This window comes from Paramormyrops kingsleyae, chromosome 25 (genome assembly GCF_048594095.1).
Source record: "Paramormyrops kingsleyae isolate MSU_618 chromosome 25, PKINGS_0.4, whole genome shotgun sequence".
NCBI classification, from domain to species: domain Eukaryota; kingdom Metazoa; phylum Chordata; class Actinopteri; order Osteoglossiformes; family Mormyridae; genus Paramormyrops; species Paramormyrops kingsleyae.
The window spans coordinates 9,508,554-9,533,113 of record NC_132821.1 but is presented as its reverse complement, the minus strand read 5'-3'; the positions used below and the strand labels follow the sequence as shown (position 1 = coordinate 9,533,113).

General features: G+C 41.2%; 2 protein-coding genes across 2 annotated transcripts; both read right to left on the bottom strand.

The window, feature by feature from the left end:
- Positions 1 to 8,921: 8,921 nt before the first annotated feature.
- On the bottom strand, positions 8,922 to 24,340 carry LOC140582873 (uncharacterized). Its single transcript, XM_072707283.1, has 7 exons — positions 23,847 to 24,340; positions 22,424 to 22,497; positions 10,014 to 10,235; positions 9,733 to 9,912; positions 9,478 to 9,625; positions 9,228 to 9,385; positions 8,922 to 9,069 (listed from the first exon to the last, which is right to left on the bottom strand). The coding sequence occupies exons 2-7, from the start codon at positions 22,435 to 22,437 to the stop codon at positions 8,922 to 8,924; spliced, it is 870 nt and encodes a 289-aa protein (XP_072563384.1). The 5' UTR covers positions 22,438 to 22,497; positions 23,847 to 24,340.
- LOC140583121 (uncharacterized) lies at positions 17,263 to 20,485 on the bottom strand. The gene is made up of 3 exons (XM_072707760.1): positions 20,479 to 20,485; positions 17,519 to 18,441; positions 17,263 to 17,307 (listed from the first exon to the last, which is right to left on the bottom strand). The coding sequence occupies exons 1-3, from the start codon at positions 20,483 to 20,485 to the stop codon at positions 17,263 to 17,265; spliced, it is 975 nt and encodes a 324-aa protein (XP_072563861.1).
- Positions 24,341 to 24,560: the final 220 nt, after the last annotated feature.

Genomic DNA, 24,560 nt, shown 5'->3' with positions numbered 1-24,560 from the left:
GCACAGGCTAGTCACTCAGTGGAAAGGTGTGTGATCTACAGGTGATGCAGTAGGCCTACCTGTCTCAGCCTTTGCAGCTGGGCTGCAGAAATCATCGTCAGCAGGAGGGCTGCATGCTTCCAGGCACTGATGCAGAGTGTGGTCCAATGAGAGAAAATTCTGGACAATACTTCTCACAAAGTACTGCCCAGCAAACTTCCACTCAGACCCTGCTTTCACGATGGCATTTGGTGCGTCATATTTGACAAAGCACCTTTTTCTGCCCTTTGTGATGGTGAACTCGATACACCGTGTAACGCCCCCCTGCTCATAAAAGACCTCCACACGGTAGACTACTCTCTTAACCTTGCACATTTTGGTGACTAAAAGAAGTTTGCAGTTAATGCGTGTTGCAGAAAATGTCAAACTGAGATGATCGTCCGACAACGATCAAATTTGTACTCTGGGTTCTAGAACTTACACACGTAAGCAACTGCTTATGCACGTAAACTACTCTTCCAAGATATCCACTGGAACTGAATGGAAGAACGTCACTTTGTAGACGAAATGTATTTCGTGAGTGAAAGAAATGCATTTTGTTTACGTGGAGGGTGCGCGCCTGTGTAGTACCTTTCAATGACCAGAAGGTGGAGCGCCGGCTTTGATTTTGCAGACCCATGTGACTACGTTTAACTGTAATTTCAATGTCATTTAAATTTAATAAAATGTGATTTAAATTTAATAGAAATAGCTTCTGGGCTCATACTTTCACGTTTGCATGTACTCATTGGTGTCACTGTTTTTTATTACATTTTGAATATTTTTGAGCCTAGCCAATGAAAAATCGCGCCGCCTATTCCCTACTGTTGTCGGCTATATTACCTAGGCGGTTCAGCGCTGAATACCACGCTCCCCGGTACTTCACATCAGACACACTGAGTAGCCTGCTTGTAGAATACAAGGTTAAAATTCCAATGGATTAATACCAGGAGTCACAGATGGTCTGCGGATCCTCGTAAAATCGCTGCAGCAAATGCGTTTTATGAACGAAATGACTTGTTGTTGGAAGCAGATACATTCAGCCTTCTGTCCGCGAAATGCAAGGTGCTGATATCAGATTTGACGTTTTATCTGAATGTCAGAGACTGTTTTAGTTCTGAAGTGTGTTCGGACTGAATGAACATTTGAACCAGACTGTAGCGGTCGCGCAGAGTTTGTTTACAGAGTTTGTAAGAGTTAACGTGAGTAATCTTGACTTTGTAATTTAAATGCAAAAAAAAATGTAATTGTAATCCGTTACAGTTACTAAAGAAAAAAGTGTAATTAAATTACAGTTACTTATGGAAATATTCATGATTACAATTTTAGTTACATCATAAGATTGTATGCTAAACCTTGCTAATATCTTTAATAAGTGTTTTTATTGCTTTTCATGTTTTTTTTATATAAAACATCCTCTTTTGCTATTTCCACAAACGAACGTTTGAAACTATTCGATGCTTCTGATTGGTTATCCTGTCACGCATGGTTCGAATTACAAGGGGTACTGGGGGACCCGTACAGTACCCCCGATCAAGATCCAGACCCCCCCCCCCCAAAGAGACAAAAAATAGCAGTTGGGGGGGTCTTAACGTTTTTCTTTTGTTGTAAAAAAAAAAAAAAAAGAAAAAGCTAACCTCACCTCTATGTAAAACAATTTCAGACACCCCTAATGTGGACCGTACCATTTAAATCACCTCGGCGCTAGAAGCAGCCAGTCGGTTGCGTCATTCATTCTCATTGAGTGACATGTTCGTTGTGTTCGTCTGTCATGGTACTGTTTGTTGTGCATTGGTCATAGTAAGTAGTCAGCAGAAGTCTAGCCTGTTGAAAATGCGTTATTTTACAACCTTCATTTATTCGTTTAAGTGTTTCATCTACTAATGCAAGCTGACGTCTTTATAAGTTGAATTATGTACCATTGTCCTTCTGAGGCCGGTATAGTCAACGTTCGTCACTTTAACTAGCAAGATAAGCTAAGTTCTCTATTTAAACCAGGCTTATTTGGTGAGGTAAAATCGATCATGGTTATTTTCCAAGGAGATTAACTCTCTATGTTTTCATTCTCATTTTATCATGAATAAATTGTGCCTTTCTGAAATTAATACGCCATTTAGCCTGTGTGGTTTATTACTATTAGGCTAATGTTAATGCATATAAGAAGGTCTAACGTTATGCTCTGAAAAAACATTACTATAAGTGAAACTTTTTTTTTTCCAAACAATTTTTATTTTTAAACTTTGTCATAAAGATTAATACAACGTTCGAGTTTTCTATTATAACCCGATATAAAATAAACTATGTAACTATAGGATACTTGTCTATATACAGTACTCTCGTCAATGTCCATCAGTTCCACAAAAGAGTCACCATTCAGACTCTGCAAGTAGTCACAGAACACCTTCCAGATGGACCAGAACACACGAAGTCTGTTCTTCAAAAAGTAGGTAATCTTTTCTAAAGCAAGAAATGAAGTCATCTCCTTTATCCATTGAGGCATGTCAGGACATTCTTCTTTTTTCCAAGAGCATGCAATTACACGTTTGGCTTCCAGCAGACAAAGAATCAGCAGCAATCTTTCATGTTTGGTAATTTTAAAATTCAAAGGACAAATATGTAATATACACAGCTTGGTATCAATAGGAATTACTTTACCGATGATTTTACTTACGATGTTCAATATTTTAACCCAAAAACAATTAACTTTAGTGCATTCCCACATACAATGAAATAAAGTTCCCTTCTCTTGCTTACATTTATAGCATTCATCAGGAATATTCCGGTTGAAGTGGTGTAACTTGACTGGAGTGATATATTGTCTACTATCCATTTAGCCATTTATACTGAAGCAGTCTCAGATGAGTGTTCATTGTCTGGGTTTGGGCTTTTAAACATACGATTTGCCACTCTTTCTCTGTTATATTAACCTGCAGGTCAGATCGCCATGCTTGAAGTCTGTCATTAAATGATTCTTTAGAATTGGCTACAAATTGTTTATTTAATAGAGATATTTGACCTCTACCTTTCAAACATTTAAGTGTAATATTTTCCAAAGTAGAAAGAGGAGGCTCAACCAGGCTTTGGCCTTGCCTTGATTGAATGAAGCTACGTAATTGCAAATATTTGAAAAAGTGTTTTTGCGGAATTCTAAACCTTGTCCTAATGTCTTCCAAGGACATGAATTTTCCTTCATTATAGAGATCAGACACCTTGCTAATACCTTGAGTCGACCAGATTTTAAAACCTGGATCTACCCTACCAGGATGGAAATTTTCATTACCAAAAGTGAAAAGCATGAAAGTCGTGGTAATTCACCTAAATGAGTAAGTGCCTCAAACCAAACCCTTATAGTATTTCTGGTATATGGATTTTTTGTGCACTTAATATCAATGTAACTAAATAGTCAACATGATTATGATTAAGAAATTTATTTTCATACAGTATGCATGGTAAAAACAGTCAGTTACACCATACAATCAGTGCTTGAAGTGGGAAAAAATAAGTGCAGGAACTCCAATTTTCCGACATTTGACATTTGTGCGGTGAAAAAAAAATCGTCTTTACGATGTGTTGGTTCGAAAACCATTTTAATTTAATCATTCTTCCAAGCAATAACCTATAGGCATAGGCTACTTTTTTCTAATTCACTAATGGAATACTGAAAAACCATTAAAACAACATGAACCAGACCAGTGTGATACTTGTAGGCCTAACAATAGACTAGGGCTAAAGCTGATGCGATTGGTTGGGACTCAGTGGATGCAAATGATAGGGCACTGTCGTGGCTCGTGGGTAATGTAGTCTTTTATCGGTCTTGTGATATTGTCTATTCTCGGGCCACTGTCGCTGCGTCGGATCAGTTTCAGTAAGTACCGGAACGCAGAAAAAAGTGGCAGAACCCAAAAGACGAAAATACAGAAGTTCCGGAACTGCGTTCCGCTGCGTTCCGGCCCACTTCAAGCACTGCATACAATGAAAATCTTACTCCACATGTTCCGTCGCATTGCCCTAAAGATAGAACAGTAAACACAGAGTGACAATAAAATGTGCATTACAAAAATAAATAAAATTTAGACAAAGGCTATTGTGCAAACACATAAACCTTCAGAAATAATTTACAGTATTGTGCAAAAGAGCAATTAAATGAGACCTGAAGTGAATTTAAAGAATTTGTACAGCAGAGGAGCGGCCCCCAATCCAAACTGCCTGTAGTCTACCTGTACTTGTTTCTGTAGTTGTGATAGATGTAGTTAACTAATTACTTTTCTCAGTCTGGGACCCATCAGTATGAGAATAAATATGCAAATGTTATTTATCCAAACCAGAGAGGAATGAACAATGGAGAGGATGACTGGAATGTTTCCTTATTCAACTAAAAATCATGAATCACATCTAATCTTGAGTAACACTTCCATGACTTAACTGTCAATAAATGTTTTTTGTTTTTATCCCCAGTGCTTCCAACAGGCATTTCCTGCTCTGCCCCATGTGCAAGAAGACTCAGGCAAGCCTCTCAGTGCATCTGACTAGGGTGTGCATGAAGAGGTCTTCGAAGAAGGACATCCATGAAGTAGTGAAGAAGGCGAAGCAGGATTCACTTGAAGTTCTGCAGTGTGGCAGGGTGTTTAGCTACAGGCACCTGCGAGAGATTATGGATGATGCTAATCCAACTAGCAGGTTGGTGGAAAAACTCTTAAGTCTTTTACACATCTCACGTCGTTTCTTCTGTATGACATTTACCAACAGTTTTTTTATTTACTTATTTATTTGAAAGGATGATCCAGGAGCTGGAGCGTCGGCACATGGTGGTGACAGACACCCCCTCCCCAGCAGTGGTGGCGCAGACCAGCAGTGTTCCTGTGGTGGCTGGTACAGTCACAACCGGGCAGCGACCGGAGAGCACTGAGAGTGAGCAGTCGGAAGACATTGTCAGTGTCAGCAGCGGGCAGCTTGAAGAGACCTTTCAAGTGTGAATATGAGTATCTCGGCTTTACAGCTTCATTGATATTCTTTGCTTTTGTTTGTGAGCCAATTGAATGCGCAATTTTATGACAAAATATATTTTCCCCATGGCAGTACCCGGGGGGTGCAGTGGACACAGACCTCCAGGCACATGATGCAGGAGAAGGGACTGTACAGGAAACATTCTCTGGACCATCCCCTCCTGAAGGGCTTCGCCACATACTTGGAGAAGGATCTCCTGAATGAAAATTTTAAGCAGGAGGTGAGGATTCCCTTAAAATGCACTTTAGCTTTATAGTAAGTAATATATTCATATTTTCATTCATGTTTTTTTCTTTTTAGGTGGAAAATGTCAGCAGGTTCATGTTTTATATGAACCCTCTGAAGCCTTCCCTGGAATTTGTCAGGGAGAGGGAGAAGGCCAGGCTCTTCTTTCGGGAGCTGAGTGAGGCCGGGCTGTCCGGGCAGACCCAGGTGAAATACCTGAAGAGCTTGAAGAGGTTGGTAGCATGTTTTGTATATTTTTTTTAATAGTATTTAATGTGTATTTTATATATGTGTTTAGGTGTATGTGTATATCGTACATATGAATACTTAGATACCCGTACTTCCTCTGACAGATTCCTGAAGTACCACACTGTCATGACCGACCTCCGGCACGACAGCAGAGGACTGTGGAACGACGCCAAGTTCTTCATGGAGGAACTGAGCTCACTACAGCTGAGCTGTGCTAAGCTGGCATGTAAGGAGATCATTCAAAGGAGGTAAGTTCCATTGTTATATTATATACATCATGATTTGCTTATAAATTCTTCCCATAGTCTCCTCCGTCTTACTCGCATTTTAAAATGTGGACTTTATAAACCAGGATTGAGAATAATTGATTTTTCTATAGGCATGCCATTCTGACAGAGAAGAACCCTCTGAATCCAGAAGATTGCTGGGCCGTGCTGAGGGCTGCCAAGCACGACTTCTTGGCGATCGTCGGAAAGGTTTATCCAGAAGAAACACCCCTGGAGTTGAAAGAGTGCTTGTCATCCTGAAGCATCTCCAGCAAGCAGGCGTGGTGGAGCACATGACTAAGTATTGTACTCTTTTTTTGTCTGCCACTGACACTTTTGCCGTTACCTTTATTAATCAGTGTGACGTCCTTGTTTTGTGCAGGTCCAGGAGTGGATGGAGAGGACCAGAGACGGGTCGGGCTACACGGTCATTGGGGTAAAGGAGCACAGATCGTCCACACGACGAGTGGCTGCGTTTGCCCTATCCTCTGAGGAGGAGAAGGTAAGTTATTCAAACTGGTTGAGATTTATTTCATATTTTCTGCCCCAACAAAAACAGCACCTTTTCAAAATTAAATCCTTGTTCATGTTTTTCCTCTGTCGACAGTGGTTTGATACCTACTTCAGTCACGTGCGTCCGCAGCTCCTGGCCTCCAATTGGAGCAAAAGAACCACCGATCAGCAGGGGGGAGATGAGAGGTTCTTTGTCTCCTCCTCAGGGAGGCCGATATACAATGCATCAGCCGACCTCAACCGGCTGCACCAAAGGTAAGCTAACCATCGTGACGCATTTCGAATGCCAACTGAAACCAACCATGATGGAGAGAATAAAACCGCTATCAGTCCTACAGCCGAGTCCGAATCCTATGGATGAGACTTTTATGTTGCAGAGAATCAATATGTAAAAAGCATTTTCTCATATGAAAGGTAAACTTCAGTGTCTGGAGCTTATCCCAGAAGCTATGGAAACAAGGTGAGGAACAACCCAGGATGGGGGGCCAGCCCATCTAAGGGCACACTGACACTCACTCACACATGCACACCTATGGGCAATTCAGTAATTCCAATTAGCCTCAGCATGTCTTTGTACTGTGGGGGGAAACCAGAGTACCCAGAGGAAACCCCACGACAACATGGGACGAACATGCAAACTCCACACGCACGTAACCCAGGGGGAGACTCAAACCTAGGTCCCAGAGGTATGAGGCAACAGTGCTAACCACTGCACCAACATGCCACCCCAGGAGACATTTAATAGTTATTTAATTAACGCAACACGTTTTGAAAAGCATTCAGAATTGCAATTTTATTTTAGTTACAACTAGTAAGTAAACAGTCTAACATCACACAAAAAGGAATAAAAAATATCTAATCATTCATTTCATTACCTATGACACTGTTAACGAGTCAAAAGACAGACCAAAAGCTATTGCATTTATCATCACACACAAGTCGCATTGGAGGAATGCATTATTTTTGTGGATTTCCATTATCTCAAAAACTAGAACCAATTCAGCAAAAAAAATTTATTTCAGCACCCTCAAAGTACCCTAAATCCATTCAAAAAACCTTGGCACCTGAATTTTTTTTTTGTAGACCTGTGTAATATATGCTCACCTACAGCAAAGACTCTTAATGTTAATGCTTCTTAATATGTAGTTGTCCTTCATCCAACTAGTTTTAGAGCAACACATCAAAATGTTAGGCACATGTCGCCATCCAGGGTCACGGGGTGGGTCCGAAGGAGCTGATCGAACGCTGCCTGGACATCCATCTGTTGGTTGGATGCCAGGGCAGCATCCCGTGCGGCACCACGGGCAGAACAGCTGGGTCCTTCCTCTGCGGAGTCAGCGCTGAGATAAATATAAAAATAAAAAAAAATAAAAAAAAACCCACAAACGTTTAGGGTTAGTGTTCAGTGGTGAGGGCTTTGGTTGTGTGTCTTGATGTTGGTAAGTGTGTTGACAAACAGAAAACATGCCTACCTTGAGTCACCTGCCAGCTTCTTCAGCAGCTTACTGGCCAGCACCACATTCCGCGACTGCTTCATCCGGTAGTGCTCGTCAGCCGTCGCAGTGGAATGAGTGAGGTAATCGGCCACCAAGGACTTCTCTTGGTCCGTCAAGTCCTTGGTGGCCGTCTCAAAGATGCGCCGGGCCGTCTGGTAGGTGACTGGATCCAGCTTGTATCTAAAATACATTTATTAATACGTCTCACACAACACGTATGTAGAACATATTATAGGGGGAATTAATCATGATGATTAGCTCAGTTTTGGTGCAGCCGGTTGAGGTCATTCGAAGCGTTGAACACCGGCCTGCCTGTGGTGGAGACGAAGAACCGTTTGTCTACTCCCAGGTCATCCAGTGTCGTCCGGCTCCTCTTGGAGCTCAGGAGCTGTGGCCGTACCTGGGTGAAGTAGATGTCGAACCACTGTTGGCAGAGGAAAACAGATTAAATCGCTGCTCTTGAAATAAACTATGAAATAAATCTTATCAAACTTGATATACTTACCGTCTCCTCCTCAGAGGACAATGCAAACGTGGCCGCTTGCTGCGCCGACGTCTTGTGTTCCTTCACCACAATCACCGTATGGTCGGCCTCGGACGTGCTCCTGGTCATCCACTCCTGGACCTACACAATACAATGATGTCCCACTGATAAATAAGAGTATCGGCAAAAAGGAAAAGTGAAGACAAAAAGAATACAACACTTACGGTCATGTGCTCCACCACGCCTGGTGGCTGGAGATGCTTCAGAATCACCGTGGCCTCCAGGTAGTAGAGGACAAGGCAGCACTCTGCACACTCCAGGGGCATCTCCTCCGGATACACCTTGCCAAGGACTGCCAAGAAGTCGTTCTTGGCAGCCCTCAGCACGGCCCAGCAGTCCTCTGGACTCTTCTCTGGGCTCATCCCCGTGAGAATGACATGACTATGTGGGTGGGAGAAGAAAATTCAATTACTGTCAATCCTAATCAATACAGTACACATTTTAATAAAATGTGCTCACAATGTAAAATGGCTCTGCTTCTCCATGCAGTGCACTCCAGGAGCAGTGAGGGAGATAAAAAAAACACATTATGAGTGTGTTAAACACAGTAGAGGAGATGTATAATCAAATCATAATATGGAATTTAACGGGTGTTGACAGTTGAACTTACCTCCTTTGCGTCATCTCCTTACTCACCAACTTTGCAGAGCTCTGCTGGAGTGAGCCCAGGTACTCCACGAAGAACATTGCCTCATTCCACAAGGCAATGTTGTCACGCCGGAGGTCGGTGGCCACGGTGTGGTACTTGAGGAATCTGTCAGAGGAAGGACATGTATGTAAGTATCCATATGTACATAAACTTGTACATGCCACCATGACAATAGTGGGAGGACTGAACTTCCTTGAAGAAAACAGATACGACAATACAACACAAACCTACAATATACTGTTAAAAATCTACATGCTACCAACCTCTTCAGGCTCTTCATGTAGTTGACCTGAGTCTGCCTGGAGAGACCAGCCTCAGTCAGCTCCCGAAAGAAGAGCTTCGTCCTCTCCCTCTCCCTCAGAAATTCAAGGGATGGCTCTTCAGGGTTCACAAAAAACATGAACCTGCTGACGTTTTCCACCTGGAAAATAAAATCGGCATTACTTAATGAATATATTGCGTAGATATAAAGCTCCAAAAAATAATAGAGTGAACTTTTATGGGAGACCTCACCGTCTGCTTGAAATTCTCAATCAGGAGATCCTTCTCCAAGTATGCGGCGAAGCCCTTCAGGAGGGGATGGTCCAGAGAATGTTTCCGGTGCAGTCCCTTCTCCTGCATCATGTGCCTGGAGGTCTGTGGCCACTGCACCTCCCGGGTACTGCCATGTGGAAAACATATTTCGTCTTAAAATTGCACCTTCAATTGGCTCACAAGCAAAAGCAAAAGGTATCAATGAAGCTGCAAATCCGAGACACTCATACTCACACTTGAAAGATCTCGCCGTTGCTGACACTGACTGCGTCCTCCGACTGCTCAGTCGCCGAGCTCTCCGGTCGCTGCACGGTTGTACCAGCCATCACAGGAACACTGCTGGTCTGCGCCGCTACTGCTGGGGAGGGGGTGTCAGGCACCACCATGTGGCGACGCTCCAGCTCCTGGATCATCCTTTCAGATAAATAAGTAAATAAAAAAAAACTGTTAGTAAATGTCATACTGAAGAAACGAAGCGAGATGTGTAAAAAAGACTGAAGAGTTTTCCCACCAACCTGCTCATAGGATTAGCATCATCCATAATGTCTCGCAGGTGCCTGTAGCTGAACACCCTGCCCCACTGCAGAACTTCAAGCGCATCCTGCTTTGCCTTCTCCACTACTTCTTGGATGGCTTCTTTCGAAGATCTCTTCATGCACACCCTAGTCAGATGCACCGAGAGGCTTGCCTGTGTCTTCTTGCACACGGGGCAGAGCAGGAAATGCCTGTTGGAAGTACTGCGGATAAATAGTTTTTAGTAATTAATAAAAGTTGCTTCGAAATATTGTTTTCGTTTTGTAGTGGATGCAATTTAAGTTTTAACAATAGTAGTCAGTTTAAGAGACTTAAGCACAGTGTCCAGAGGGAGTAAAATCTTTCCGTGCCACGGGCATATGCCACTCGACATGTCACCGCTACGTGCGCATGGCACTCAACATGTCACCGCTACGTGCGCATGGCAGTGGCAGCTGCCACTCCACATGCCACCGCTACGTGCGCATGGCACTCGACATCACACCGCTACGTGCGCATGGCAGTGGCAGCTGCCACTCCACATGCCACCGCTACGTGCGCATGGCACTCGACATCACACCGCTACGTGCGCATGGCAGTGGCAGCTGCCACTCCACATGCCACCGCTACGTGCGCATGGCACTCAACATGTCACCGCTACGTGCGCATGGCAGTGGCAGCTGCCACTCCACATGCCACCGCTACGTGCTCATGGCACTCGACATCACACCGCTACGTGCGCATGGCAGTGGCAGCTGCCACTCCACATGCCACCGCTACGTGCACATGGCACTCGACATCTCACCGCTACGTGTGCATGGCAGTGGTAGCTGCCACTCAACATGTCACTACTACATGAGCATGGCACTCGATGTTTCATTGTTATATGCGCATGGCAACCGACCCGGCACGGCCATCTGCGCATTTCAGGGGACCGGGCACCGCCATAGGAACCTGTCACTTGACCTGGTGTCTTCACATATCGGCTGTCATTCGACCTGTCACCGCTACGTGCGACTGTCACCACTTAAAGCTTGTTTTATACTCGCAGAGGTGCGCGCGGCGAAAATGACTGCATGGTGGGTCATTTTGCGTGGGGGTGGGCACAGTATTTTTTGTAACTTCGGAGGTTAGCAGAGGATTAGCAGGAATGCGCTTTCAGAGCGCTTGTAAATTACCCAATATTGTCGGAGACTATATAAAAACATTCGTTTTTCTATGTATTTTTGTCGAGATGGGAATTCACACGCATGTTATCTTTGACATTTGTTTATGTCCTTGAGTATTGTTTGTTTTTGGTCACATTTCAATACATTGTTTTATGTAGTTACACCAACTATTTGCAAATCTGCATAAAGTTTAAATTGTTTCTGAATACCCCTTTATTTTTAATTATCCCTCACCCATTTGTCTGTTCATACCTTAAGCACCAGTGTTTTATCAAATTTTACAAATTCAGAGGCCTATAACGACCCCATTTCCTACACCGTTCATTTGTACACTAGTCATTTGATCTGGTATTCTCTGTATGCATCTGTCACAGCATTCTCTCAAATTACTATTAAACAACCAAAGGAGATCAAGAAAATTAAAATTGTCATTAATATTAAGACTACTGTCAAGGCTAAATTATAATACTATATTGCTTTTAATATATAGTAACAGCAACCTAAAGTGACAGAAATAAAGTGACAAGAAACACGATATATATAAATAATCACACCAATCACTTCCTTTAATAAGACCTCTATAATGTTCCCTATTTGCATTTCTATGATCAAAAATAAATGACATTTACTTTAATTATGTATAAACATGCAAATAAATAAATACTTCAATAACAATTTTTACATACATTCTCGAATGTCAGTGAAATTATTTAACTTCAACAACTAGGAATGTGAAAAGAAGTTGGGGACAGGGCTTAGAGTTTTTTTTTTTTTTAACAATGGGCCTCCTCCTCTTGCCTTGGTCCAAAATGTAGACTGTATTGAGTACAGTTGTTGCGTGCCTCCATTATCACACAGGACAACATTCCTGGTGATTAACTGCTATTGAAATCATGTTGGGTTTGAACATTTTACCCTTTAAAAGAGAAACAGGACACATGAATAAGCATTTCAGATATGTTTAAAGCAGGACAAAAACAAGTCAGCAAAAGTAAGACCTACTCCAGAACAGTGTTTGACTGTAAAGCCATTTCTGCCTGGAATCTGTGAAATCCCTCTGTCTTGTGCAGAATTATCAATGTAAGCTTTAAAAGAAGGAGAATACAGTTATGAGCAGTATGCACAGTGCATTCATTGATATTGTCTCATGTACTGTATCAAAGTGTCTGTATATCTACCTCAGGGGTCAAAACTTCAAGAATGTAGGTCGTGCTTTCCAGGGAAACTCTAGGCAATTGTGTAACCTTGTATATCCTTTTAATGATCATGTCTGTCTGTAGCAGTGGAGAATATACAGTTATGAGCAGTATGTATATAACATTTATATGCAACAAATTAAACAAACACAAACTTATTCAAAGTATATACATTTTTAGACAAGGCAAATAGTATGAATGAATATGAATCTACCTGTTCTTCATCAAAAAAACAAAACTTTTGACTGAGTTTCATTTTCAACTTTGGAAAAAATGTGGGATTTTTGAATAAAAACATCCTGTTGGATCTTATTTTGCCATTTTCCAAGCCTTTGTGTAAGTTCTGAAATGTTATATAGTTACAAACGTGAGAAAAACATAGGATCAACGTATGAAGTGGTGGATTATTTCTTAAAGTTATTATTTGTATTTGCATATTTACCAAGATCTCTTGATCCTCTATTAGAAGGTCAACCAACCAGCCCTGCTTCAAGAGTGCCAGTGTTCTGTAAAAAAAAAGTGACATTAACACAGGTATTGCTTTTATTTTGTTAAAAATATATGTATAACACATACTTCTCGAAGGTGTGCACACGTTTAGTGTCACATCCACAGCAGAATGTTGTATCCTCTGAGACTGTGTCAAGGCTGATGCCAGCGCAGTCTGCATGCAGCCATTTTTTGCAAAGATCACACTGAATCCAGTCCAGTGACTTGACATCTGGGTGCATTACTCTGCAGACAGATAAATGATAAAAAAATAATAATAATATAACTGCATAAAATGTACAGTAACTGCAAAATTATAGATAATGTGGAAATTCAATAGCCATTACATACTTTGAATGATATTTTTGGTAAATGCAAACTCCAGCATCCTGGGCCATACAGGTGATTTGTTTTGCCCTCTGCACTGTTTTAACCTTAAGTAGAAAATCATAGGAAAAATGTTCATCTCAAGCTTTGCATATCCTGTAAACCTACAGTACAATGTTTTTAAACCCCAGCATTACCTGTGGTTGCAGTTTTTTCACCATGCATAAGGCATGGTAGAGCCGAAGGTGACACATTTGTTCATTGTGCAGCACTTCATGGCACATTTGAATATTTCTAGCTTCCATCTCTGCCATCTGTTCAAATAAGGATTCAACAGAATCAGTTATATGCACCAAACATTTTCAATTTAATTATATAAACACCATCAACATGAAAGAAAAAAAAAAAATATATATATATAAAAATGGTAAACTCACTGTGCATACAAAAACACCACAGTTCCTTCCGTCATCTCTCTGCCACTGATGTGGACTGGACACAGTCCATTTGTTCAAGGAGGAAATATTTCTAAAAGCATCCCTGAATAAAAACAAGTATTTTAGTAAAGAATGTAAATGTTGCAATAATTTATTATTTATACATCATATGTATTGGACACAATTTGAGATTATGGGAATTAGTGTGTAACAATAAAACAAAACTATAAAAATGTAAAGTCTTACTTCAGGACTTCCATGTCCAGGTTTGAAATTGTCACATACTGATCAGTGTTGTCATAAACTCTGATGGTTTTTGTAGTCATGTCAAAAACCTGTAAAATATAAATAATAATTCCATTTTTCAAATATGAAAAAGCAGTGGCTACAGTATTGTGAAATTGTGGTTCAGTTTGAAGCAGCCTCAAGCACTTGTTAGAAATTTGAGAACGAAGAAAAAACAATTACTAACATTTCATTAAACATAATTTCTTGTTACCCAAAGAATGAAGTGGTTTCCCTGCTCTGGGTTATCACCAGGTCCAACAATCCTTGGTAAAAGTATTTTCAGGAATCCTGAGGTTTTCTGAAATTAATCAAACAGGAAACACTGACATCTGAGACATTATGAGACTATTATGTTAAACTGGCTTGAAGCATATGCTGAATAAAAGATGGACATTTCCTATTATGCATTTTAATATACCTCAAGCTCTTTCAAATGCTCATCTGACACTGTTGCATCTCTCTGCCAATCCCTGTGCCACAAAATGAATTTGTCCGTGTTCAAGGCCACAACCTGGAACCCAAATTCACATGTTTTAGTCTTTACATAACAAACTAAAAAAGTCACAGGTCAGTTATGAATTGTGTGCGAATAACTTACATCATCAGTGTCTTCGGCAATCTGAGCAATGCGACAATTTACAGCCTTTAAAACAAAATAAGCAGATTTTTGTAAATACTCATAAATAACCATAACTGAGGTGATTCTACTTATGTATATATTAAATGTATAAATAAGACAACTTTTTTTAAGAAAGCTGCTTTACAGCATTCAAACTTACATTATCAGTTAGCCAAGGCATTGCTGTACTGCTTGTGTCACTCAACAGATGTGGGGGGAGAACAGATTTCAGGTCCCGCAGATACAAAACGGCATAGTGAGAAATTCTGGCAATGACATCATCATCGTTTCTCTTCTCAGCGTACAGTTTGGAGATTGTCTCCTAATGTTGAAAAAGTACATTTAATTAAAATTCATAGTAAATGCTGACATTACTGTTTTATTTCTTACTGTAATGAAGGTTGTCTGTGGTATAAAAATTCCATAATGTTTACCTTGTGTGTCTGCTCAATTGGGAACATTGACACTGAAAACTTCTTCCCTTCCTCTGGCGTGCTATCCAATTTTCCTGAGACATCTGGATCTTTGCTCTGTACTTCTCTAGGCTGTGTGTTTGTTTCTGCAATTATTTATGAATATGGTTTACATTACTCGACAGCAGATACTACAGAATAGCTATCATAAAAAATTGGCATAACTGCAGACATTAACTCAACCTTCACTTCATTACCTTTTTGTCCATAAATTAGTTTGCCCTGTAGTCCTATGTGTATGTTTTCAGCTGCACGCCTCTGCATTTCTTTCAAAAATGCAGAATTCTTCTTGGCATTATGAAGATGGAAGTAGAGACGCAGCGAAAACATGTAGTGAGTATCTTTCATTTGGCACAACGAATACCGGCTCGAGGAAAGCTCTCTATTTACTTGTTCTGCTTCTGCAGAGTTGACTAGAGAGGCCAGTTCAGGGATTAGTTTTAGACTTCGCAATTTCTCCTCTGGTCGTTTCTGGTTCTTTTGATGGAACCTATCGTAAAAGCAAAAGCGGTCTGATGTTCCACTTTCTGGATGTGGACCTGATATTCTGTCAGTTGCTGAGGATTTTGGGTGACGGGTTTTCATTTTGATGTTGTTGACCCAGTCAAGATGTATCTTTAGTTTTCCATCAGCTGCCAAAGATATGTTTTTTTCATCTGGCTCACATACCCTCCCATCGTGTGGCTGGAAAAATTTTTGCTGTGTGCGATTGTTTAGATGTCTGGCAACACGTCCAGCAATGTCACAAATGTACACGGTGGGAGGGTGTTTAAAACTGAGCAGGGCATCTCCATGATCCCGAGCGGACTCCTGCCACCATAATGGTGATGCATAATACACCACTCCATGTGTGCATCCCATGTGTAAGACTCCACCTGTGTTAGAACAAATATGATTGTAATGAAATCAAATCTAATTAAATTCCAATTAATGATTCAGTACTGTAAGTAATATACATGCCATCTTACCTCCAGCTTTTTTGAGTTTTACAAACATCTTAGGATAAACATTCTTATACAGGAGAAGCTCCTCAAGCCTGTTTATAATGTCGGAAATGGATCCACTGGCAGACACTCCCAGAATATTGCAGGCTTTAGTCAGGTCTTCTTTTTTAGGCTGATGAAAAGATGATTAACATTCAAAATATTTAGGAAACAAATTGCATACTACTATGTTGCATATTAAAATGAATGAAAAAAAGTGTTTTCTGTGATGTACCGATTTTGAATCAAGCACGTGCAAAATCTGGTCCTCGTCAATGTCCTTTCCATTTGTCCTTTCTTTACTGGTGCTGGCTCTGTCACTTTGGGATAGCCCTTTGAAAATCTCTGTTTTTGGCAGGGTTTCGCTCCTTCTCGTTTGTTGCCCCATCCATGGAGCAAAGCCAGAGTATGATAACGTGCTACTAAATGGATTGCTGGATGCATCTAAAGTATGGAATTTGTAAGGTTAAAATTAAAAGTACTGTAAATGCATGGCTGACTGCAATTAATACATTTACTACATTAATACAATTAATATTAATTAATATTAAGATTACTGGTAGAATTAGAATACTAATGTTGCTAAATATCAACAAAAATTTCCCAAATATCATTTGTCAGATTTTACAGTATATTATGCTTACCATCACAGAATCCAGTGGCTATAATTTCCTTATTCAAGTTCTCCCACCTTGCTGCCACGTTGATCTCTGTTTCCTGGGATGTGTCATTATGTTTTTCTGGGCGTTTCAAAAGATGAACTGATAGTTGTGTGGCAAAAAAAGGGGAAATGACATTATAGCATGTTAATGCTGGATAAATTATGCTAGAACTCTTGAAATACATTTTATGTCAATTCTCACCTGGCAATTCAAATGCAACCTTCCAGTTTGTATCAGCAATGACAACAGACGGGTGGTGTCCACAGCGGTAACAGAAGTAGCTGTAAGAATACCTCCTGAGAGCAGAAAAGTGATAAAACGCTTTTCTGAGTGAGTTGTGTGGCACTGTAGTTGCTGAATGGGCCTCAATTGTGCGCAGCATCCGCCCAACAGCAATATGATTCTGCAAAAAATAAAAAGGAGGATGTTTTCAATCATGTTTTTCAAGTTTTTGTATGTGCTTTAGTAATCTAGTACAAACAAACGTCCCAGTTATAACAATCAGCTACTCACCGAAAGGCCGGTTGTCAGAAACGAACATAAGGGTATGGAAAGAAAGATCCTGTTGTTATAATTATGAAATCCCGAATTGTAGTCCTGAAAACGAACTACAATTCGGCACACTGGGCAGTCCTTTCCATAAACTGTAATACCTACATGAAAAAACACACATTTAACACACTTTTTTTGGAATTTCACTTTTTATATATATGCAAAATTGATAAGTGACTTATATTTCGAAATAGTATGGAATATCCTACCTTTACTCTGGGAAAAAATCCCATAAGCTGTTGCTTGTGTTGTTATTACAAAAGCATTGCTCAGTTCAGGAGGACATGGCCCTGGACAGTAAGGACACTTTACTTCTGTGGGCTCAAAGTTGTGTGGAACAGGCTTTTCTGTTTTAGTTAAATCCAGTGGAAGGTCCTCTGGGATTCTTTTGGAAGTCCACAAGTAGTTGGTCATTGCAATCACACTACTATTCGTGTATCCTTGATGATTATGCATATCCTGATTTCCACTGAAATTCTCCTCTATGTCCTCAATGTCTTCATTTGCTGTATCCACAGCATTTTTGGCCAAATGAGGATGCTCTTGATATAGCCACCACATAGACATGTATCTATGTACACAACTGATCCTGTGTCTTGATCCTATACACTGGCAGTGCCATTTACCTGATTTTGTGTCAAATGTTGAAATGGTCCTCCCAAACTTACACCAGTTGTCCTTCTCACCAGTGTACACGGAGAAGAATATGTATCTGTCAGAGAGACTGTGTTCCCCCCAGAAAACTGGAAACACACTGTCAGCTTCATCTGCGTTAGCGCGTTGGTATAGTGCCATACATTCTTCTTGTCTAGATGTTGACATTATTCCTTTTTTCACCATGTCGTTCAAAGACTCAGTGTTCAGTGCTGGAGGTGGAATATACACATGGGCTCTTTTGGTCCTCTCTAGGTGGTAGCATTCTTTCCCAGGGTTTCCACTTTGAGCAGCTATGCTCATGAAGTCTCTACATTCATCTACTTCACAATCATACAGCTGTGCTGGCAAACACTTTTGTACATGTACAGGAAGTCTCACTCCATGGGAATGCTTTGTTGTCACGTAGAGTCCATTTTTGGGGTCAATGCACATCATTGGTTCTTCTCCGTCATGCTGCTCCTTTTCATGCCTTCTCAAGTTTGAGGTGGTGGTGAAATTAATCCCACAAATACGACAAACCCTGGTTCCTTGTTGGACTTGCTCAGTTGCAACAGTCGACAGAGAAGGTTGTTCCCCATCTGATAATAAAAAGATTAATTCAATTTTAGACATGACTATTTCATTAATAAACCATTACTGAATATTTAAAAAGTTTAACGTGATTGAAGAATATGCTATTTTCATTGGAATTTAAGTAAAATTACTGAGCATAAACATAGGAGTGTGATTTTTTTACATTTTTTTTTTAAATGTGTATATAAAAATAAATAATATTTCAGATGGCAGTTTAAATTTGTCAGTGTACTCACCAGAAGGGCTTACTGTCACCATCAGACCTGTTGTGGCAAAAAAAAAAAAAAAACAATAAATTACATTAATTATACAATACTTACAAATTGGTCAGAGCTACAAATTGTATAATTTAAAATGTGCCTACCATGATTTTTTAAGTGGGATTTGAAATTGTCTGCTCTGTTTATTATTTTGGCACATTTAGGGCAATGCCAATGGCTCCTTCTAGCACATTTCCGATCTGGACAGTAGCATGGTATGGAGAACTTGTCTACAAATACAACAGAATGTTTTGTTAACAGTTTGTTAATAATATATCTTCTTTATGTACATTTAATATATTTCTAGGATTTGCAAAACTCAATGTTCATGATATTACTTACTTGTGACACCCTCTTTAAAGTGTATGGCAAATCTCAGATGCTTTATTGAATAATGATTTTTGGAGGCTGTAACTGAAGAAGAGCAGTAACAACAACCATGATCACCTCCAAGATCCAAAAAATCCTCTTTGCTGAGAAACTCAAATAATCTTCCTGTAAAATAACAACAGAAGATGGATTGATTGGCACATTGCAGTCAAGTAGTGACATTAAGTCAGTATGCCATACAGGGACGTCACTAGGATTGAAAGACAAGGGGGGCTTAGCCCCCAGGGTTATAGGAAGGAATTAGCACGTATAGAGGGCTGAAAATTTTTCACCAAACCTAAACAGGCTTCTTTAATTTTATTATCTCATTAATCTAGAAGGCACCACCCTGAAGAAAAAGACAACAACAAAACAAATAATCTCTTTACCTGTAAAGCTCCACCAGTCTTAATTATCCATGCTCCCTCAGCATCAGTTCCCCTGCCACTCTCCTGCTTCTCCCTCAGTCTTTTAAAATACTTTCATATATTCATCTGGTATATAAACTGAGCTTCAGTGTCCCTGTTTTTGCTGTTGAACAACAGCAAAAACAGGGACACTTACCATTAAGTTTTTGATCACAATAACCAATTATAACAGCAACATTATGTTAGTCTAAATTAGTTTTAAAATAGCCAACAACGTCACTTTCCTTTCACTTAAGGAAACATAAGTAAAGTTAAGCAATTAACAGTTATTGACACCTACTCACAATCTCTGACAATGAAATTATCTGGCCGCTCCTTTCTGTTCAACTGCGGATAAACGTTGCTACTCGCTAACAAGCAGCGGCATGTAGCTCCCATCTGGGTCCTAATGCCCGCGTCTACCTTTAGCAGCTTAAACAGCCAGTACATAATTATAATTAAATAATGATAGCTAGACTTACAGTATTATTTTTTAATAATAGTCTTGCTTCTATTTGCTCAGTGATATCTTGTATTAAATCTATGGATATATAATTTAAAAATAGTATGATAATTACTGTATTTTTAGGGGGGGCTTGGGATCATTTTTGGGGGGGCTAAAGCCCACCCTAAATAGGCCTAACGCCCATGATGCCATATATTAATTGTCTGAATCTGAATGGTTCACGGAGATCGACCCCCCCCCCCCCCTTAAAAAAGAAAAACTTGACCAATCGATGTACTAGTGTTGTTATACTTACAAATTACAAAGAATTTGCGGTACACTCAAAGTAATGGTCAATTATATAATGGTTACTGTTTCGAAACGATTTATACTTTTTTGTACGTTTATGGCCAACAGATGGACGCTGCTGAACGGCCAAAAATGTTTTCAGAAAGCACCAAACAAAACATTTAAGTCTTTGACAAATAAGGATCTGCGGATACACTGTGAAATAAGTTTCAGAATAAAATATTCATCAAATAATAATGTTGAACATCTTACCTTCCATTGTTGAGCCAAACAAGTGTCACCTATTACAAAAAAAAGACGAAACCAAAGACATCGGCATGAGCTACTTGTTATATCCATTAAACTTTGCACGTATCAAATTTTATTCTACATATTAAAGTGTCAAATCCTGAAATTATACGATTATATCAGATAAAAAAAGGGTAATGTACTTACGCTGACAATGATGTACTCCTGATATGATCTTTTAAGTTCACTGTCGCTGCCTCCAACATTGTTGATGTCGATGTTAGACCAATCAAATCGCACTGGTCAATACACTTACACCAATCAAATAACTAGCTTACAGGGTACTGGAGGTCACAAAAGGTGACAAAGGTACTTTTGGGGGAAGGGTGTGACTTAAGAAGATATTTGGGGGGGAGGGGGGGGGGGTGCGTATTGAAAGGCCGACTTTTTAACGCAATTCTGTTTAAGTATTTACAGTACTTAGATAAGGGGGAATCAAAAACTGCCCCCAAAAATGTGTTTTACTGCAAGTTTGAAAAATCCACTCTCACACCACCTAACACACACAAAAATGCTCTGCAAACCGAACTCCCCCAATCCCCCCAACCAACGTCTTTCCACCTCATGCACGATGACAAATACATCTGATCTGTTCGAACATGGCTCATGAACTTAAAGCAATTGTGTACTGTACTGTAATCAATGCAGTGGATATATCATCCTTATCCTCCATTAACGAAAGACCACCATCACATTCCCTTAGTCTGAATGTATACATTTTGTCCCCGTGAGGTTAATGTAAAAATAAGAACAATCCACTGACGCACGCGGAAAGTATAGTCTACACCCGTTATAAATATGTGTGTGTGTGTGCGTGTAGCAAACCTTTGTACCCCGTTCGTAAACCGAATTCCCCAAGCCTCACAAGGCTTAATTAATTAGCCTACTGTGTTGTATTTTTCTTGTCATATGAACATGTATGGATGTATGGATTTATTCTTTAGTGCCAGCCCTTTATGTCTTTATGCAGCCTTTTTGAATCCTTGATTGCACGGTTAAGTTTTATTTGAATTTTTCTCAGCATACTATAAAAAAAACAGCAAACAAACAAAAACAAAAAAAGTCAAATTACAATGATTGAAGACATAACAACAGAACATTTATTATTCAGAGCACGATATACAAGCATAATGAGTGCCGTGACCGGCTTATACAGCTGTGATGTGACCAACGTATTTAACCGTGAGGAGTCCAGTGGCGTATACAGACGTGTATAGTCGCGTTGAGACCAATGACAGACGCACATATCAGTGGCAGCTGCTGTACTGGTACCAGTGACGTGCGAGTGGCAGCTGCCAGTGCCATGTGCACGTAGCGGTGACATGTGGAGTGGCAGCTGCCAGTGCCATGTGCACGCAGCGGTGACATGTCGAGTGCCATGAGCACGTAGCGGTGGCATGTGGAGTGGCAGCTGCCACTGCCATGCGCACGTAGCGGTGACATGTCGAGTGCCATGCGCACGTAGCGGTGGCATGTGGAGTGGCAGCTGCCACTGCCATGCGCACGTAGCGGTGACATGTCGAGTGCCATGCGCACGTAGCGGTGGCATGTGGAGTGGCAGCTGCCACTGCCATGCGCACGTAGCGGTGACATGTCGAGTGCCATGCGCACGTAGCGGTGAGATGTGGAGTGGCAGCTGCCACTGCCATGCGCACGTAGCGGTGACATGTTGAGTGCCATGCGCACGTAGCGGTGGCATGTGGAGTGGCAGCTGCCACTGCCATGCGCACGTAGCGGTGCGATGTCGAGTGCCATGCGCACGTAGCGGTGGCATGTGGAGTGGCATATGCCCGTGGCACGGAAAGATTTTACTCTTACTGACAGTGTCAGTAAACTACATACAAGGATGAACAAGTTTATCCACAGTTTCTACACATTCAAATGCAATAATAAATTGATCATAACTTACGCCTTGGAAGCCATTCTTTACGAGTTGTTCGACAAAAGACGAAATCTTTAGCAGAATCTGGAGCTCTTGTCTCGCTGGATGCAGTGGTAGAGTAACTGTACATGCGGAGGTCTCCTCTTAATATACCATTCTGACCGCGTCCCCTCCCCTCCTCGTAGCCCCGCCCACCCCAGTGTCATTCTGAGGGACACTTTGAAAGACAATTTGAAAAAAATGTAACTTTTAAAAAGGATAAGAACTGAATTTATATTTCTAAATAAAGTGATAAATCGATAGTGCAGTTCTAAAACTTCTGCACGAATTCGCCACCACACCACAAATATATAGTGTATACTATAATATAATTTACCCAAACAACAGATCCCTTATGTTGCTTGCTCATATACATTTGATTTGTGTCTGCGTTTGCCATTTCAAAACCATGTTGTGACTCTTGGCTGACTTTAATATAAGCTATTGGAGCTGTAATAATTTCCGTTTTACAATACCTTGATTAATGTGGATGATCGTAATTTAACATACATAGGATGATAATAAAGAATGTTTGCTTTCTTATGCGTCGGTCACGCTAAGCAACCGCAACGCCCCGCATACCATCGGAAAGCTACAGCGATTCTGAGCAATTGTAGCGGAGAAATTTCGCCCCGCCTTGGTAGGGGAAAACTGGCGGTTATTCTACCCAGGGAGACTAAGTAATGAGAGGATCTGAGTCCCTCACCCCGAGTTCTTTTAGTCCCAGTATTTGCGTGTGCAAATATGTTTTACCCGTCCTGCTGCGGGAGGGTGTTGGAAGGCAGGTTCAGGGGACAAAAATGGACACGGTGGCACCCTGAAGTATATACGTTTTCGGCCGGGTACCGATATAATCTGCCGACAACCCTGCACTCCCAAAACCTAGCACGTCGGGTGCGACGCCCCTACCCCCGGGTAGTTACACAATGTTTGAACGCATAAACCACCCTAAACACAAACGAGTGATTTATTGTAAACGGAAAGGTCGCTTCTCTTTCCGCTGTCCTCCAACCTTAAACAGCAAGCTATAAAACGGACGGCATGAAAGAAAATACTTCAGGCCACAGAGCTGAATTAGGCCCCGATGACGCAGAGGAAACTGAATAATTCAAACATCCCCTTTTTTAGCAATTCACCAATTTGTCCCGTTGTCATCAATAACAGAAAAAGAGATTTAACTCAAAACGGGGGAAAAAAAGAAAGAAAACATCTCAGGGTTACACAGCAAAGCATAGCATAATACCAATCGTCATTCACCTATTCAAAATACAGCGCGTAAATGACATTAAACAAACACTTCGACTGCGCTTAATTACATCCAACACACACTTATGCATACAATTGTCCAGATCTGCAACTTTGCCGAGACCTTCACCCGATTGAGGAGAGTGAAGAAAAGGAGCAGGTTTACCAGTCAACGACGGAATGGGTCGAGATGAGTTGTAGGGGGAGGCCTCTGTATGGCAGGGTCACTCACTCGCGCTGCATCCGAGGTCGAAATCGCCCGCGTATACACCCGTGTAACACAGCTCCGGGGCCCTGGATCTCAAAACCGGCGCGCGCTGCCTCCACTTCAGCACCGCTAATCCGGGTGCCCTCCTCCACGATATTCCCCAGCTCCTTCAGTTCCACCGGATGCCAGGACACGACTTAGACTCCCGAAGATGCCACTCGTCATACCCGCTGTCGTCGACACCACTCAAACAGCCCCTCCGCGTCTCTGTCTTCCGCTGCAGACCGAGATGGCGTCCGGCGTATGCACACCAGGCTGCTCACCACGCTCTCCGCTTGGGATGGCGCAGCCCCAATAATCCCCAACTCCAACACAAAGAAAAAAAACAACAGACTTTCGTCCTGCCAAAACGAAGCCGCGCTCCAACTATACTAGCCGCGATCCCTTGTAAAAAAAAAAAAACTTCACGCGACTCTGCTTCCACTTCGCCCAACCGACCTTTTTTTTTTTTTTACCGCTCCCCTCACTACCAGAGACTCGCCCAGCAACGCTACTCATTGGATAGGCTAAGGCATGACCGCATGATCCACCGAGCCCAGAGACTAGCAGGAAAACTTTAAAATAAAAGCCACGGATCTTTATATCCGCTACACAATATTGGCAGTATGATCC

Coding starts and splice junctions, on each gene's coding strand:
- LOC140583121 (XM_072707760.1), bottom strand. Junction 17,308..17,518: donor ACAACTTTGAGCCCACAGAA/GTAAAGTGTCCT, acceptor TTTTTCATGTAG/GTATTACAGTTTATGGAAAG.
- LOC140582873 (XM_072707283.1), bottom strand. Junction 9,626..9,732: donor AACGGCGAGATCTTTCAAGT/GTGAGTATGAGT, acceptor TCCACATGGCAG/TACCCGGGAGGTGCAGTGGC. Junction 9,070..9,227: donor TACATGAAGAGCCTGAAGAG/GTTGGTAGCATG, acceptor TTCCTCTGACAG/ATTCCTCAAGTACCACACCG.